This window comes from Carya illinoinensis, chromosome 13 (genome assembly GCF_018687715.1).
Source record: "Carya illinoinensis cultivar Pawnee chromosome 13, C.illinoinensisPawnee_v1, whole genome shotgun sequence".
NCBI classification, from domain to species: domain Eukaryota; kingdom Viridiplantae; phylum Streptophyta; class Magnoliopsida; order Fagales; family Juglandaceae; genus Carya; species Carya illinoinensis.
Genome location: NC_056764.1, coordinates 6,924,910 through 6,940,525, shown reverse-complemented (window position 1 = coordinate 6,940,525; position 15,616 = coordinate 6,924,910). Strand labels below are relative to the sequence as shown.

At 38.9% G+C, this 15,616-nt stretch overlaps 1 protein-coding gene across 1 annotated transcript; it reads right to left on the bottom strand.

The window, feature by feature from the left end:
- Positions 1-11,626: 11,626 nt before the first annotated feature.
- LOC122292383 (cation/H(+) antiporter 14-like) lies at positions 11,627-15,069 on the bottom strand. Its single transcript, XM_043100718.1, has 3 exons — positions 14,684-15,069; positions 13,296-14,294; positions 11,627-12,978 (listed from the first exon to the last, which is right to left on the bottom strand). Exons 1-3 carry the CDS (start codon positions 14,912-14,914, stop codon positions 11,875-11,877), a joined length of 2,334 nt encoding a protein of 777 aa, XP_042956652.1. The 5' UTR covers positions 14,915-15,069; the 3' UTR covers positions 11,627-11,874.
- Positions 15,070-15,616: the final 547 nt, after the last annotated feature.

Genomic DNA, 15,616 nt, shown 5'->3' with positions numbered 1-15,616 from the left:
AAGATAGACTACCATTTCGTTCGTGAAAAGGTAGTGAACAAAGATTTGATCATCAAGTATATCTTCACCAAAGACCAGCTAGCTAATCTATTCACCAAAGGCCTTTCCTCTACTAGATTTTAGCTTCTTTGGTCCAAGCTCAGAGTTCTTCCATCCCCATTGAGCTTGCAAGGGGGTGTTACACAATATCCCGACAATCCAGGAGCCTTATCTAACACAACTCTCCAACAACATGTGAAATATTCAAAACACTAACACCAGAAATGGAGTTGAACTGTGAAATGCTATCCGAAATGAAAGACTATATGCTTCTATATAATTCTTTGATGAGGCCAAGATCTTTTAAGGGACACTCCAAGTGACAAGCCAGTTATCAAAGGGAACAATATGCAAGCAATACCAGTATATAAGGCTTTTCTTCCCATCCTTTTGAACACTTTCATATCCATTTTCACTTTGCTCAAAAACAAAAACAGTACGTGACCAAAGGCAGCCAGCATACCTATTATTTCTTTACTTCTAACGTCAAACAAGATCTTGAATGGTTCGAAGCACCCAAGTAGTGATCAAGGATCGAGGATTATGCCCATTTGATTGACACAAAGAATCTTCAATTCATTAGTCTCGTACAAACGTACGTTGTCTCACACATGCACACACACTTATATATTAAATTAGTACTATGAGTGTATATGGATATAGAAAAGACCATATTATAAACATGCTCAAGTAAGATATATATTGAAGTGGTGGATTAAGAGATCAGCAGTACATACAATAATTTGGGAGGTAAATTGAGGGACTCCATATGGCTTAAGAATGTAATGGGAGGCATGCGTGATTGCAAAAATAATCATCATCTGCAGCTCAAGCTGTGGCAATGAAAACGTATTCCCAGAATGAAGCCAGTTCCATAGGCCTGGTGAATGGACCTTATAGGGAACTTCAACACATTCACTTATGGTGATTGTGCTTGAATTTCAAAATGAAGTTGCAACATATAGCGACAGTATCATGCTGGTCATGTTTGCCTGTCTTAGTCTTTACTTTTTTCACATGGAGAAAAATGGGGTAGAAAGAAAGAAATGCATGTATGTTAAAAGGTGGATTGACAAGGAAATTCAATCCGGTCAGCCAATTATTTTCTTAATTCTTTCTTTCTTTCTAACTTTTTTCCTAGAAAGTCTGTGGTTTTTAACGCACAAACTAAGAATAAGCCAGATTGTATCTATTGTCTGTTAGGGGAAAGTCCGGCCTGTTATATATAATAAAACTAAATTCCTATCCTTGGGGACAAAAATTAGCTCATTATATCAATATGCATCATCTCATGGCTTTGCATCGATTCACATTCACTATCCATTAATAGAATTTCTGGTGTTGTACCAAATTCAGAAGCTGTTTAGGGCAATCAAACGGTACGGTACTCAGGAACCACTAGCCATAAAAACGAGATGATCATATAGGAAACGGAAATACTGATGATGTTCGTATATATAATTATCCTGAAATGGCGAGGTAGTTTTAGTTCTCAGTGGGACACATACATACATGACAGAGATTTTGAAACCTCCTAACCCCAAATATTTGCATCAATAAAACAACAGCATTATAGCATCTATCTATTTATGACACATTATAATTTATTTTCGTCATGTTAAATAACTATAAATTTATTTGTTTAATTTTTTTCGAAGGAATTAATAAACGAAAGTTATCATATATGTACTCAATAAAAATTTCAAAAGTTAATTTGGAATAATTCATCATGTATCTTCTATTGATCTCTATATATATTTCTTCGACTTTCTTTATTTTAATAAGTGAAGAAGGACGTTATATTATATTATGTTTGTTTATACATATATTATATTATGTTAAGACAATAAAAATATTACCTATTTAAATAGGAGTTCATAAATTTTTACCTGCGCATGAATGGTACGTACGTACGTACCTCGCGCACGAAAATGGAAAACGTTTGTTGCTAATTACCACGTGATACTAATTCCTCGAAAAACCCATGAGAAAGCCATGCCTGTACATTTATGAACTGATATAACTGATCTCATTTGTCTCTTCCAATTCTCACGTCTATGTCAAACATTTCATGCAGTACTTTTCCATCCCAACTTTCTGCATCCGATGCTAATTAAGCATGGCAAGACTCAAGAATAAATTGTTCTGACAATTTCTTGTTTTGCCTAACTGTTTAGATCCAAATTTTCACTCATTTATTTGGCTAGTCGATCCCTCGGCCCATTAAAGAATTCATGTAAAACACAAGGAAGAAAAGCAAAAAAATGGATTTTTTTCATAATACTTTTTTGATATAGAAAGTTGCAACTCCAACTCTAACAAGGTAAGGAGCAAACTATATTGCAGGAAATTTATCACTACTCACAATAGGAAATGTGCAAAAGAAGTCTAAAAAGATATAGCATGCGCACACTCTCTACTTTAGCAGAGGAAGACTATTGAGCTGTCCACTACTGCTTCCAAAAGTTTCACCACCTCAGTCTCCTCAAGCTAGCTCACCACGTCAGATGCTGCTCAAGAAGAAATCACCGAGACTGGGATGGTGCCTACCCTCTGGGTATGGCTGTTGTATTTTTGTTTTCTTTTGTAAGATGGCCGACACTTTTGTAACAAACTTGTCGATGTTTTTGCTTTCTGTTATGCACGATAGGTGCGCAAGAATATTCCTAGGAGAGTCTCGGCTAAATTAGTCTCGTATAAATATTCATCCCTATATACAGAATGAATCAATGAAAAATATATTCAAACTTTCCTCTCTCAAACTTATTTACATGGCATCAGAGCCAAATATCGACTAACGTCTTTTTTTTTTTTTTTCTCTTCCTTCTTCTACCTCCGTCTTTCTCCTTACTCCTCTTCAATGGCTACGGATGGGAAAGAATTCTCCAGTTCCACCACCTTCTAGCTCCCTAACAATTTCTCCCACATCGTGTCTGTCAAACTTGGTTCCGACAACTATTTGCTCTGGCGTGCACAAGTTATTCCCTACCTCCATGGTCAAGAGCTCTTTCACTTCATCCATGGCTCCACTCCACCACCCCCACCTCTTCTACAACTTGCATCCCCTTCTCAGTCTGGACCCACTCCACCTCAAACAAAATGCTACTCAGTGCTCTCATTTCCTCCCTCACCGTGCCAATCCTTGCCCAGACCATATCTTCCCATACCTCTTGTGAACTGTGGCTCAATCTGGACACTATGTTCACCTCCCAATCTCAAGCTAAAATCTTCCAAATTCGTCACCAATTCACAAACCTCAAAAAAGGTTCTCTCTCAGTGACTGAATATTCTTGCAAAGTTCGCCTTCTCTCAGACACCATGACAGCCGCTGGTGAGCCTCTACGTGATTCTGAAGTCGTGTCTTACCTGTTAAATGGCCTAAACTCAGAATATGAGTCCTTTGTCATTTCGGTTGCAACACGTTCCACCCTCATTAGCTCAGATGAACTCTTCAATCTCCTCCTCACTTGTGAAAGCCGTGCATCTCTCACAACCACAACTCAGTTTGGTCTGCTACCCACACCCTCTACTAATATAACTACCTCTTCCTCCTATCAACATCCAAACCGTGGTCGTAATAATTTTTGTGGGGGTAGAAACAACACTCAGGGTGGCCGCTCTCGAGAAGGTCGTTATCTATCATCTCCTTCATTCTCACCTTCCCAAACCAACAAGCCCACTTGCCAGGTCTACAACAAAGTTGGCTATGTTGCTCTTCAATGTTATCATCGCTTTGACCAGGCCTATCAGTTTGAACCACCATGTTCTCTATCTGCTCATTACACAAGCTCACAGCCTCTCTCCAATCGCCAGTGGTACCCCGACTGTGACGCTCCCAAATTCCGTTTGGGATCGAACGGACATTTGAAGCGTCGAGACATGCAACACAAGGTTACCTGTCCCCGTTCATGACATATAAGATGGAATGTTCCTAACATGCATCTAACAATATGCAATATTCGCAGCGGATAAATTTTTTCTTTAGCAATACTATATACCAAATTGAAAATATCTCAAATGCTTAAAACATATTTCATACATAAAAACCCATTGAACAACTAATATCACAATACTAGTCCAAAATAGTTATGATCCAAAAAGTACTAGAGATGCAACTCCATCGTACAAGTAGTAATTTACGTTAACTACTATATTAACATTGATGTCACACCGTCGCTTAGTCAACTGTGGCTAGTTGGTCAGCTCCTGATCCTTCTTCAGGTCCTGTAACAAGATCTACCATTCAGGAGAAATGGTAGTTGTGACTATTACAGTGAGATTTGATTCCAAATCTCAGTAAGTTACAAATCTCCGACAACTTCGGACCTCAACAATCTCAACCTATCTAGTGAACCTTACCTTGGATATGAGCAGATTCAAGTTGGCAATGGAGCTGCCCTCCCAATCACCCACATCGGTGACTCTCATTTTTCTTCTTCCAACTCTACTTTCTCTCTTAAAAAATTATTTTGTGTTCCTCACATAACCAAAAAATTTAGTTTCAGTTCAAAAATTTTACTGTGATAACTCTGTTTTCTTTGAGTTTCATGAATCTCACTTTCTTGTGAAGGACAAACAGACGGCCACATTGCTTCTCCAAGGACCAACACTTGATGGTCTCTACTTATTCCCACCTCCAGCTTCCTCAAGATCTGTCCCAGTTGCTCTCATTGGAACACTAACTTCAATTGAATAATGGCACAATCAGCTTGGCCATCCAAATATTCAACTTGTTTTCCTCATTTTGCGTACCAAATGTTTACCCTTTCTACCATATCAGCCTGAATTGTTTTGTTCTAAGTATCCCCTTGCCAAGTGTAGGCAATTATCCTTTACATCTTCTAGTACTTAGTCCTTAAGACCTTTACATTTAATTTTTGTGGATGTTTGGGGACCATCCCCTTATATATCAAGAGATGGCTTTTGTTATTATATTTCTTTTGTTGATGATTTTAGCCGTTATACCTAGTTCTATCCCTTAGCCTCAAAGGGTGATGGTACTTCCATTTTTCTCACTTTTCAACAATATGTAGAACGGCTTTTTAACACAAAAATTAAAAATGTTCAAAGTGATTGGGGTGGGGAATTTTGACCCCTTACCCATATCCTTAAATCCTAAGGGATCTCTCATCGTCTCTCATGTCCCACACTCATCAACAAAATGGTGTGGTTAAACGTAAGTATCGTCATATCGTTGAAACGGGCCTTACTCTTCTTGCAACGGCCTCTCTCCCTTACAAGTTTTGGGTCGATGCCTTTCAAACTGCAGCCTTTCTTATCAATTTTCTTCCCTTTCCATCTCTCAAAAATAAATCTTCTCATTTTCTTCTATACAATAAAGAACCAGATTACATGTTTCTCAAAGTTTTTGGGTCTGAATGCTGGCCCAATCTTCGGCTTTACAACAACCACAAAATTCATTTCCGTTCTTTACCCTGTCTTTTTCTTGGTTACAATCCTATGCACAAATGATACAAGTGTCTTCATTTAAATTCCAACAGAATATACATTTCATGTGATGTGTTGTTCAATGAAAATTCCTTTCCGTATTCTAAATTACAATTAACCATGACCCCCACAAACACTCAGCCCTCATATACTCTTCTGCCCATTTTATCTCCACTTTCTCGTGGCCCATCTCCCCCTCAAATAACACAAAACCCAATGCCCAATCTCCTCTCATACAAAAAATAGCCCAATATCATCACCAAGCCCAACCTCCTCTCATACAAAACCTGTCGTCATCCCCCTCTTCAACCTCAGCTCCTGCGAATTTTCCAGACCCTCCCACTGCTTCAACTCGAACACAACTCCCTCCTCCTCGATCACCAATTGTTACTCGTTCAAAAATAGACTCCTCTTGTCCCAAAATTTTTCACGATGGTCACATTCCATATCCTCCACCACGCCATGCCCTAACCACATCTCTTGCCATACTCGACGAACCAAGTTGCTTCACTATGGTCTCTCGCTTCTCTGAATGGCGAAATGCCATGACTTCTAAGTTTCAAGCTCTCATCCAAAACCAGACTTGGACTCTTGTTCCCCCTCCCCCTTTATCTAACATAGTTGGTTGCAGATGGGTCTTCTGCACAAAACATCGCGTAGAAAAGCCCGTCTAATTGCCAAGGGATTCCATCAACAGGAGGGCATCGACTACTCAGAGACTTTTAGCCCCATCGTTAAACCCACTACCATTCGGTTAGTCATCTCTCTTGTTGTTTCCCTTGGTTGGTCTCTTAAACAATTAGACATCCAAAATGCTTTTCTTCATGGTAATTTGACCGAGACTGTTTATATCTCTCAATATGTTGGTTTTGTTCACCCTGATCATCCTAACTATGTCTGTCACTTGGAAAAGGTCATTTATGGCCTTAAGTGTGACACCCTGTTTTTACGTTTGTTTTTATTGAAGGAGTATTTTAAATTATCAAATTTTAATTGAATTTATTTAGTTGTGAAATTTATTTTGAAGTGTTTTCTTAATATTAGTTATTGTTTTGTGTTTAAATTGCTGTTTAATTTATTTTAGTTTATTTTTTAATTTAAAATTATGTTGTTAGTATTTACTAGTTATTTATTATATTTTAGCTAGATGAGGTGTTTAAATTATTTTATTCATTTTATAACCTTTAAAGTTGTTTTCGTCGGATTAGTTTCCGGACTTCAGAGGTGAGGATTGGACCTCATTTCTTTTCTCCATCTTTTCTTTTTCTACTTTCTCTTTCTTTTATCTTTTTCTTTCTTTTTTCTTCTCTTTTTCCTTCGGCTTTCTCCTTCCGCTTGCGTGATGCTCCTTATTTCCCATTTTCGTCGTTTTCCTTCAGCAGCCGTTCGCCGGCGCCGTGAACTACACTACCCACCCAAATTTCTTCCCCTCAGACCAGTGATCATCCCCACCAAATTTTACCTCCGTCCGAACCACCGTTAACCGCCACGAGATCCTCCAGGCTGCAACGTCTTTTCCTTCCAGCACCGCCGTCGTTCCACCTCCAGCCACCATCTTTTCACAGTTTCATCCCTGATCTCTTACCGTCCTAAACTACCCATTTCCAGCTCCGATCCGTCTCCAGAGCAGCCCCCACGACCTCACTTTCCGTTTTGGAATTTTTGGCCTTCTACCGCCGTTTTCGCCGCCACCCATGGCCAACCTTTACTTCCACTAATTTCATAAACACTTTTAAGCCATTTTCTATCAATATCAAGTCTTTGTTCTTCCCCATTCAAAAGTGGATATTTTACAACCCACGGCCACAGTGTTTTTACACTGTTACGTTGTTTTTTCTTCTCCTTTTTCAGCTCGTTGATCCTTCAAAAATTATTATAGAGCACAGTAGATATTTTTCAAACTTCATTTTAGAGTTAAATATATTATTACTTTTACAATAAATTGTGACTAATTGGTTATTCCGGACTGAGTCTGAGGAGTCGGGGGTCAGATGGATTTGAAGACAGAGTTGTTTGGTTATTGTTGATGTTGAGTTTTTTTGGATAAATTGTGTCTTGAAGTGTGTATTGCATGGTGCATACATGTGCATGTGTTAAATTGAGAAAAACTAGTTTTATCTGTGTAAATGGATTTTCAAGTGCGTGTGTAATATCACGACCCCAAGCCGAGATAGGGTATTATCTCGGTGGAGATCCTCTGGTAACTCGGGAGTGGATAATACTGAGTGACATCCCCTAAGTTGTCACTGGGCGACGACCGGATCGCATAATACGGTAACTCTATCGTGTCGACTCTGTGGTCCCTCGACTGGCGGGGACTAGAGGATGGCCTAGTCCAGGTACGCGCTAGGTGCGAGACTGGGTATCACTCGTTTAGATTTCATATGCGTAGTCGTTACCTGCAGTGTGGCATAAGAGCCAGAGTGTACAGATGACCCCTAGGGGAGATCATGTTGCATGCATTAATTGGAACTAGTTTTAGATACTGGATATGAGTCATTTTCTGGAAAAATTGTGAGATTTTGTAAGAAGATATTATGATCCATTTTCTGAAAAAATGGTAGTTTTCTTGGTTTGGGCCATTATCTAGGATAATGGCAATGGCTTGTTTTAAAGGATATGTTTTGGGCCAAAATGAGATTTTGGCGTGCGTAGAAAAATGTGGATTTTGGGACATGTACATTTGGCATCCTTTCATGCATATTGTTGAGTGTAATATATTTTATTTTGTGGTATTTGGATTATTACTTACCTACGGCACCATTTTTTGTACTGTAGATTTTGATGCAGAGGTTGAGGAGGAGGAGGTAGAACCTGAGGAGGCGGCTCCGCCAGAGTTTTGACTTGGAGTAGTTTTACGTTGGAAATTATCTTTACTTGTTTTTATGTTATGTAATTTGGGTTTGAAACAATGTTGAAACTTGTAATATTTTATCATGCGTGTTTTAAGCGAGTTTGTATTTAAGTAAAATTTTGGTACTTAGTTATAAGACTTTTATTATCCCCTGTATGGTTTTATTGTACACTTGTTGCATTTACACACACTTATAACTAAGCAAGCACCACGTGCATGGTTTGCACAACTTAGCTCCAAACTTTGTGAATATGGTTTCCTACCATCCAAGGCCGATCCTTCCTTATTTGTCTACTCTTATAAATCGATTCTAATCTATGTCCTTGTATATGTGGATGACATTATTGTCACAAGCTCTCACACGGCCGAAATTGAGCATCTCATTAAATTTTTTGCCTCGGTTTTTCCCATAAAAGATCTAGAACAACTCTCATACTTTCTTGGCCTGGAAATTTCTTGTTGATCTGATGGAATTCATCTCTCACAAAGAAAATATATTCGGGATCTCCTATCTCGCACAAACATGTTGTCTGCAAATGGTATTACTTCCCCTATGTCTGCTTCCTCTCATCTATCTCTCTCTGACACTCCCTCTTTCTCTAATCCCACCCTTTACAGAAGCATTGTGGGTAGCCTCCAGTACTTATCATTAACTCGCCTAGGCCTTGCTTTTTCAATAAATAAAATTGCTCAAGTTATGCATAATCCCAAAACATCCCATTGGCAAGCTATCAAAAGATTACTTTGGCATCTCAAGCAGACATTAAACTTTGGCCTTCACTTCAAAAAATCAACCTCCCTTCAACTTCAAACATTTTCTGACGCTGATTGGGCTAGTTGCCCTGATGACTGCCGCTCTACGGGTGGTTTTTGTATCTTTCTTGGTTCAAATCTAATCTCATGGAGTTCTAGAAAACAATGAACTGTTGCTCGATCAAGCACCGAGGCTGAATACAAGGCCCTTGCAAATGCCACAACTGAATTACTTTGGGTTCAATCCATCCTAAAAGAACTCTATATTTTTCTTCCAAAACCCCCAATACTTTGGTGTGACAACCTCGGTGCCACTTACCTTTCTGTTAATCCCATCCTCCATTCACAAACAAAATACATGGAAATAGATTTCCATTTTGTTCGTGATCGAGTCACAGCCAAGACCCTTCAAGTGGCCTTTCTTCCTTCAAAAGATCAACTAGCTGATGTTTTCACAAAACCAATTGTTTCCTCTCGATTCCACCTGCTACGATCAAGCCTCACTGCTATTGATACACCGTTAGTCTTGCAGGGGCATATTGAGTTGTCCACTACTACTTCCAAAAGTTCCACCACCTCAACCTCCTTAAGCGAGCTCACCACATCAGATGCTACTCAAGAAGAAATCACCTAGACTGGGATGGTGCCTACCCTCTGGGTATGGCTATTGTATTTTTGTTTTCTTTTGTAAGATGGCCTGCACTTTTGTAACAAACTCTGTCAATGTTTTTGCTTTCTGTTATGCACGATAGGTGCTCAAGAATATTCCTAGGAGAGGCTTGGCTAAATTAGTCTTGCATAAATATTCATCCCTGTACATAGAATGAATCAATGAAAAATATATTCAAATTTTCCTCTCCTCTCAAACTTATTTACGAAGACGAAGACTGCATTTCCACAATCTGTCAAACACTTTCTTCAAATTCGCAAGAAAGGATAGTCCCTTGCGCATTCACATGAATTACAAATTTAGTTTTTAGGGGAAGTCATTAGAAAAAAATAATATATATACACATAAATATATACATGACTTAAACTTCTCAAACTTAAAGTGTTGTGGGCATGTTATGTACTTCCACATAGGGCCTCTAACAACTTGTGATAAAAAGATAAGTGGGGCTTAGTGTAGTGAGGGACACATTCGATACCTAAGTTAGTGAGAATCAAGTATATGGAGTACTCTAGTTTTAGGTCGTCCAATTTTTTCATGAAGGAATCTTTGGGCCAAACACCTCGCAAAAGTGTTGCTAGTGAAATCTTTTTATCCTGATCATCTTTCATGATGCGCTCCTTATTGAATATGGTTAGGTATGCTTTTAAGTTCTCATCTTCTTGTTGCTTGATGCTGAGGAGGTATGTAGGTCGTCGCCTCCTTCTGTTGGCCTTGAATTGGATCATGATCTGTCTACTCAATTCCTTGAAGTTGTTTATGGAGCTCAATTATAGAGGTCCAAACCACCCTCCACTACTCGTTTTAGGGTTGAGGGAAAAACTCGACATGCAATTTTTTCTAAAAAAAATCAAGGATTGTCATGTAAGCCTTAAATGTCTCTAAATGCTTGACTAGATCCTTAGATCCGTTGTACATTTCGACTTGCAGGGCTTTGAACTTTGGCTAGAGTTGCACCACCCTTATTTCCATACTATAAGTCAAATTTGAGCTACTGAGAATGCACTTGATCAACGGATGAGGACACAACTATCCTATTAATCATCTCCTCGTATTTATCCATGAGATTGTGTAAATCATAGTGCATTTCTTCTTTTCTTCGTTATCGAAGGTTGGCTTGCCTGTGCTTTGCAACTCCACTTCGATTTGTTCATTATGGCTTGGTGCGGTGTCCTCTTCCGAACCGACACTTCTTCATTCTTTCCATCTTCAAAGCCATTTCCCCCAGTCATTCCTCAATTTCTGCAAATATTTCCCTTCATGTTATCGTTCATCCGTTAGCTTGTTGAAGTGGCTTTTTGATCGCAAGTTGCTTGAGAACGCGTTGACGTTGCAGATAAAAAAAAATTAAAAAAAATTAAAAAAAAAAAAAAAAGCAAGTTGAACTCTCAATTATAAAGATCCCACAGATAATGACAACTGTTGCAAAAGTACGAAACACATACACAACATGAAGCATGCACATTAATATTCTCCAAAGATTTTGTATTTAATTTAAATCATATTTTTAATTTTTATATTTGTTTGAGTTGAATCTATGAACTTTTTGTTCTTGTGATCACTTTTTGAGATGCCTCTTAATTTCTTAATTAGGCATTGAACTTATTTTTTCTCACTCACTTTTTTATCAATTTGCTAATGGTGCTCTTATAAAGTCTCAACTGAATAATATTTTAATCCAGCCAAAAATACGGCTTCGTCCTTCGGTTTTGTGAACGGTATCTTTCTGGGTATATTTCCATAAATACACAAATAATACAAAAATCAACACATAATAAAGTATATTTTGAACCTTCAAAATAATTTGCATTCAAAATTATCAAAACTGACACCTAGTACTACTTTGTTGAAGAAGAACTTAATTTCTTTAGAAGTTCCTTTAATTACTACTAAATATTGAAGGGCAACATGCATGGAAACATGCCATAAATAATCCCTATATATGGATATCCAAGCTCTATACAGATGGCCGGTGCATGTATTCTGAAGCTAATAAATGTAGGACTCGTACATATATGCTTCTTGGATTGATCATCATGTATGATGAGTAGCTCTGCCTTTAAGTACTGGGATTTAACATATGTGTAAACTCTAGACTACTGTACGTGTTCTAGCCCTCTTGATAATGCTGCACCACCAAAACTGAAAACTGAAAATCTGAAGTGGCTAGCATGTCTCCAAGTATTCCAAGCTCGGGGCATTCACTCCATTCTGTAAGCCCTAATGTTGCTGCACACTGTGGTACATGGTGGCTGCCAAGTATAACTAAATCGAAAGAGTCCTCCATCACCCGGATAATATGCGTTGTATCTGCACCATCTTTCACCCTCACCTCTTTATAAGTAATTTTCTCCACGCCCACTATCCTAGCCCTCAACTCGCTCATCATCCGCGTAGTACTGTCCGGATTCGTCCTACTTCCGTATGGGTGGAATTTCTCTGGTCTGAACCAAACCACCGTGAGGCTGACATTTGGGTGCTGAGCCATGCGCATGCTATACTCTAGTGCCTCTCCGTCGTCGGCACCGCCTAAGAAGAGCATTGCAATTCGATATGATGACATAGCTGTTAGAACTGATCGCCCGCCATGGCTTCGGTCGACAAGAACTCCCACAGAGCAAGGGGACTTTCGAATGACTTGTCTATTTATGATTCTAATGAAAGGAAAGGCAGCTTCAACTGTGCCATCCATTTCCCATTTTTTGTGGAACGGAACGATTATAATGCTTGTTTTCTCCTCCAGTGCAAGAGTGCAGATGTCATCATGCATGCTTGAATATGGTGCGATTGCAGTGAAGTGTTGTACAACTACACGACCGTGGCTGTACCGCTCATATTGATTGAAGGCATTGACAATGTGTTCCGAACAAGCTAGTTTAGAAGATGAGTGGTTGGGTTGCTCCCTGTGTCGTATAAGGACGGATGCTGCCCGGCCGGTAAGCTCCATGAGCTGGAGGACGGAGACGGAAATGATGTTATCTTTTGTGGGGTTGGAGGCTTCAATAAGGTTGATAATAGGGAATACGTTGTCTTCATTATGGATACAGACAAGTACTCGGAGACATTGATTTTGCCGGGAGTTTGACAGTGTTATCCTTTTCTGGCCCATGTATCTCTTCGAAGGGTCATAAAGATAACGTATTATGGGTGTGACCAAACCCGTCATGATCACCATGGTGATTATTAAAGTCGTAAATGTTTGGCGGTCCACCATCTGTAAACAAACAAACAAACAGGAATATCATTATCGCAATTAAATCTGATCCAAAGCCAAGTAAATTGACCTTCAGTCATCATTTTTTCTTTCCCATGCAGGATGCATTTATCAAATTAAAAATTTTATTTAGTTATTTTTATTTATTTTTTTATACACTCTATTAATATAATTAATTATATGTTTAAAAAATTGACGTAACTAATTATATCAATAAAATAAGCAAAGAATATGTATACGTAACATTACTGGAAAGGTAAGAATATAAAGAGATCACGTATGTACTTAAGTTAAATAAACTCTATAGCTAGTGTTACCTTGGTGTCCTTCCATAGTGAATATACAGCGAGCTCCATAATGCCTTTACAACACATGATGAGAGACAGAGATAATGAATCCTGGAAGGGGATCTCAAAGTAAATGGATGACAAAATGGTGCCACTGAACTTTCCAATATAACCAGCAAGAATGATGATCACCATGCCTGCTGAGGATCTATCTAAGGCACTGATCTCTGTCCTAAACCCACTAATTGTACAGTAGACTGGAAGCAGTGTGCCAGAACAGATAGTACCAAGCTTTTGTAATAAAAGTGCACCTAATGGTGGCTCTCCAGGTAAAGACAACCCAAACAAGAACGAGCCAAAGCCAGCATGTTGCCCAACATACTCTGCAATGAACCCATTCCCCAGAAGTATACAAAGGATCGCTACAAAATGACTTTCCTTAATGGGTCTTCCGGATGGGGTTAGATTGACAATCCATATCACCAGAGGTCGCAGTAGGAAGATAAGGATACAGTAATAACCGAGCATCATGGCTACTGACAACATAGGTTTGAACGTGGAGGATTGCAGGGCATTAACGACGTAAGCGAGAAAGAATGCAGTACACCAACCACACACATCGCTGACCATGGAAGTTGAGGAAGCCAAGCGGCCAATTTCTGAGTTGAGAATGTTGAGCTCATTAAGCAAGCTGGTGGTGACAACGAAAGAAGTCACGGAATTCATGGCCACCAGGATTGAAACCTCAGGCCCTACTTCTTGCTTAAAAGACAAAATAAGTTGCACGAGCTTGATGGCCAACCCTCCAAATGCTAAGGCAGCCAAAAAACCTGTTACACCTATTGCCATTGCCTTTTTTCCAATTCTCTTCAGAAGGTAGATATCTATCTGCACTCCTAATACAAAAAGGTGAAGCATGAATCCCAACTCTGCAAATGTTGAAAGTAGCAATCTGCATCCCGGAGGAAACATTGTCTCTGCATATGTCGAGGATCGAGCTAGTAATGAGGGACCCATGATTATACCAGCCTGGTGATCATGATTTTTGTTTTTTTATCAGTATCTGTATAACATATAAGTTGCTCCAGCACCAACACTGAAATAAAATCATTACGATATGGTGTAAATGAGGGGATGGTAATTCTCTTTTGGACTCAGATGGAAGTTCCTTTTATACAAATCAATGCACATATATGCAACAAAACCATTTAGGAAGATGCTAATACCAGAACAAAGAAAGGGAAAAGAAAAGAAAAGAAAATCGTTTGAATAAGGATGCCAGAACTCATGATCCTCCTAGAGGGTTAGCTACTATAGATAACATCAAGTAGAAATGGAGTTGCAACATAGTATATACCAGATTTGAGCATGGGAAAGATCCTATAGACGTGTAATATTATATATGTGAAGGAGCTTACTACAATTTGCGAGATGATCATAGTTTGGCGAAGAGGTCTCAACAAGAGGTAGGTGGACCAGGTGATGATGAAGATGAGAGCGAACTGCATCAACAGAAGCGGAGTGGAGTAGTTGAAAGGATTATTCCCGAGCAATAAGCCCCTGGAGTCAACCATGTGGGTGTGTTGGCACACCAGTGTCTCGCCCAGGACTATCCCGAAGGTCCTTTCTGGGCCATTTGAATTCGACATAGCCACCTGAAACAAGATCTTGAGCGATCGTACGTAGTAGTTCAATACAAGGATGTACAAATTATATTCGCTGAGCAATAGAAGATATTAGATCAGAAACCTATTGACGAGAGAGAGAGATCAGACAGAGTGGGGAGAGGGGGGGAGGAGGGGAAGGGGAGGAGGGAGGGGGGGGAGAGAGAGAGAGAGAGAGAGAGAGAGAGAGAGGCAAGAAACTTGGAAGTTTAACGGTACTTGCTGAACGATAAATTCGTTAACCGTTGTCCGTTGAGTTGGTCTATGAAAAGGAAGTTGTTAGGTAATGGTCTTGGAGAGATTAGTAAGCCACGTGTCTGGTTTGCATTAGCTATGAAAGTAAGAAGGAATAACCAGCCAGCATGCATTATTTTTATTATTTTTATTTTATTTTTTTAAGAAAAGGGTCAGCTTACAAATTTTACCGTGCATGCTTGCTAGCATCAATCAAAAGTTTAAATTAGAAAATTCACGTGCCCACCGTATATTTATTGAGTAATGTTATATATAATTGTGAAGTATACAAATAGTCATCTTAAAAAAAAGTAAAATTTATTATTAAAAATTAATTTCTTTTTACTTAAATCTCGTATTTATTTATTTATTTCAAAATGGTTATACAATACTTACATATTTATGACTATAACTATTATTTTTTATATTTATTATATCAGTACTGATATGGTG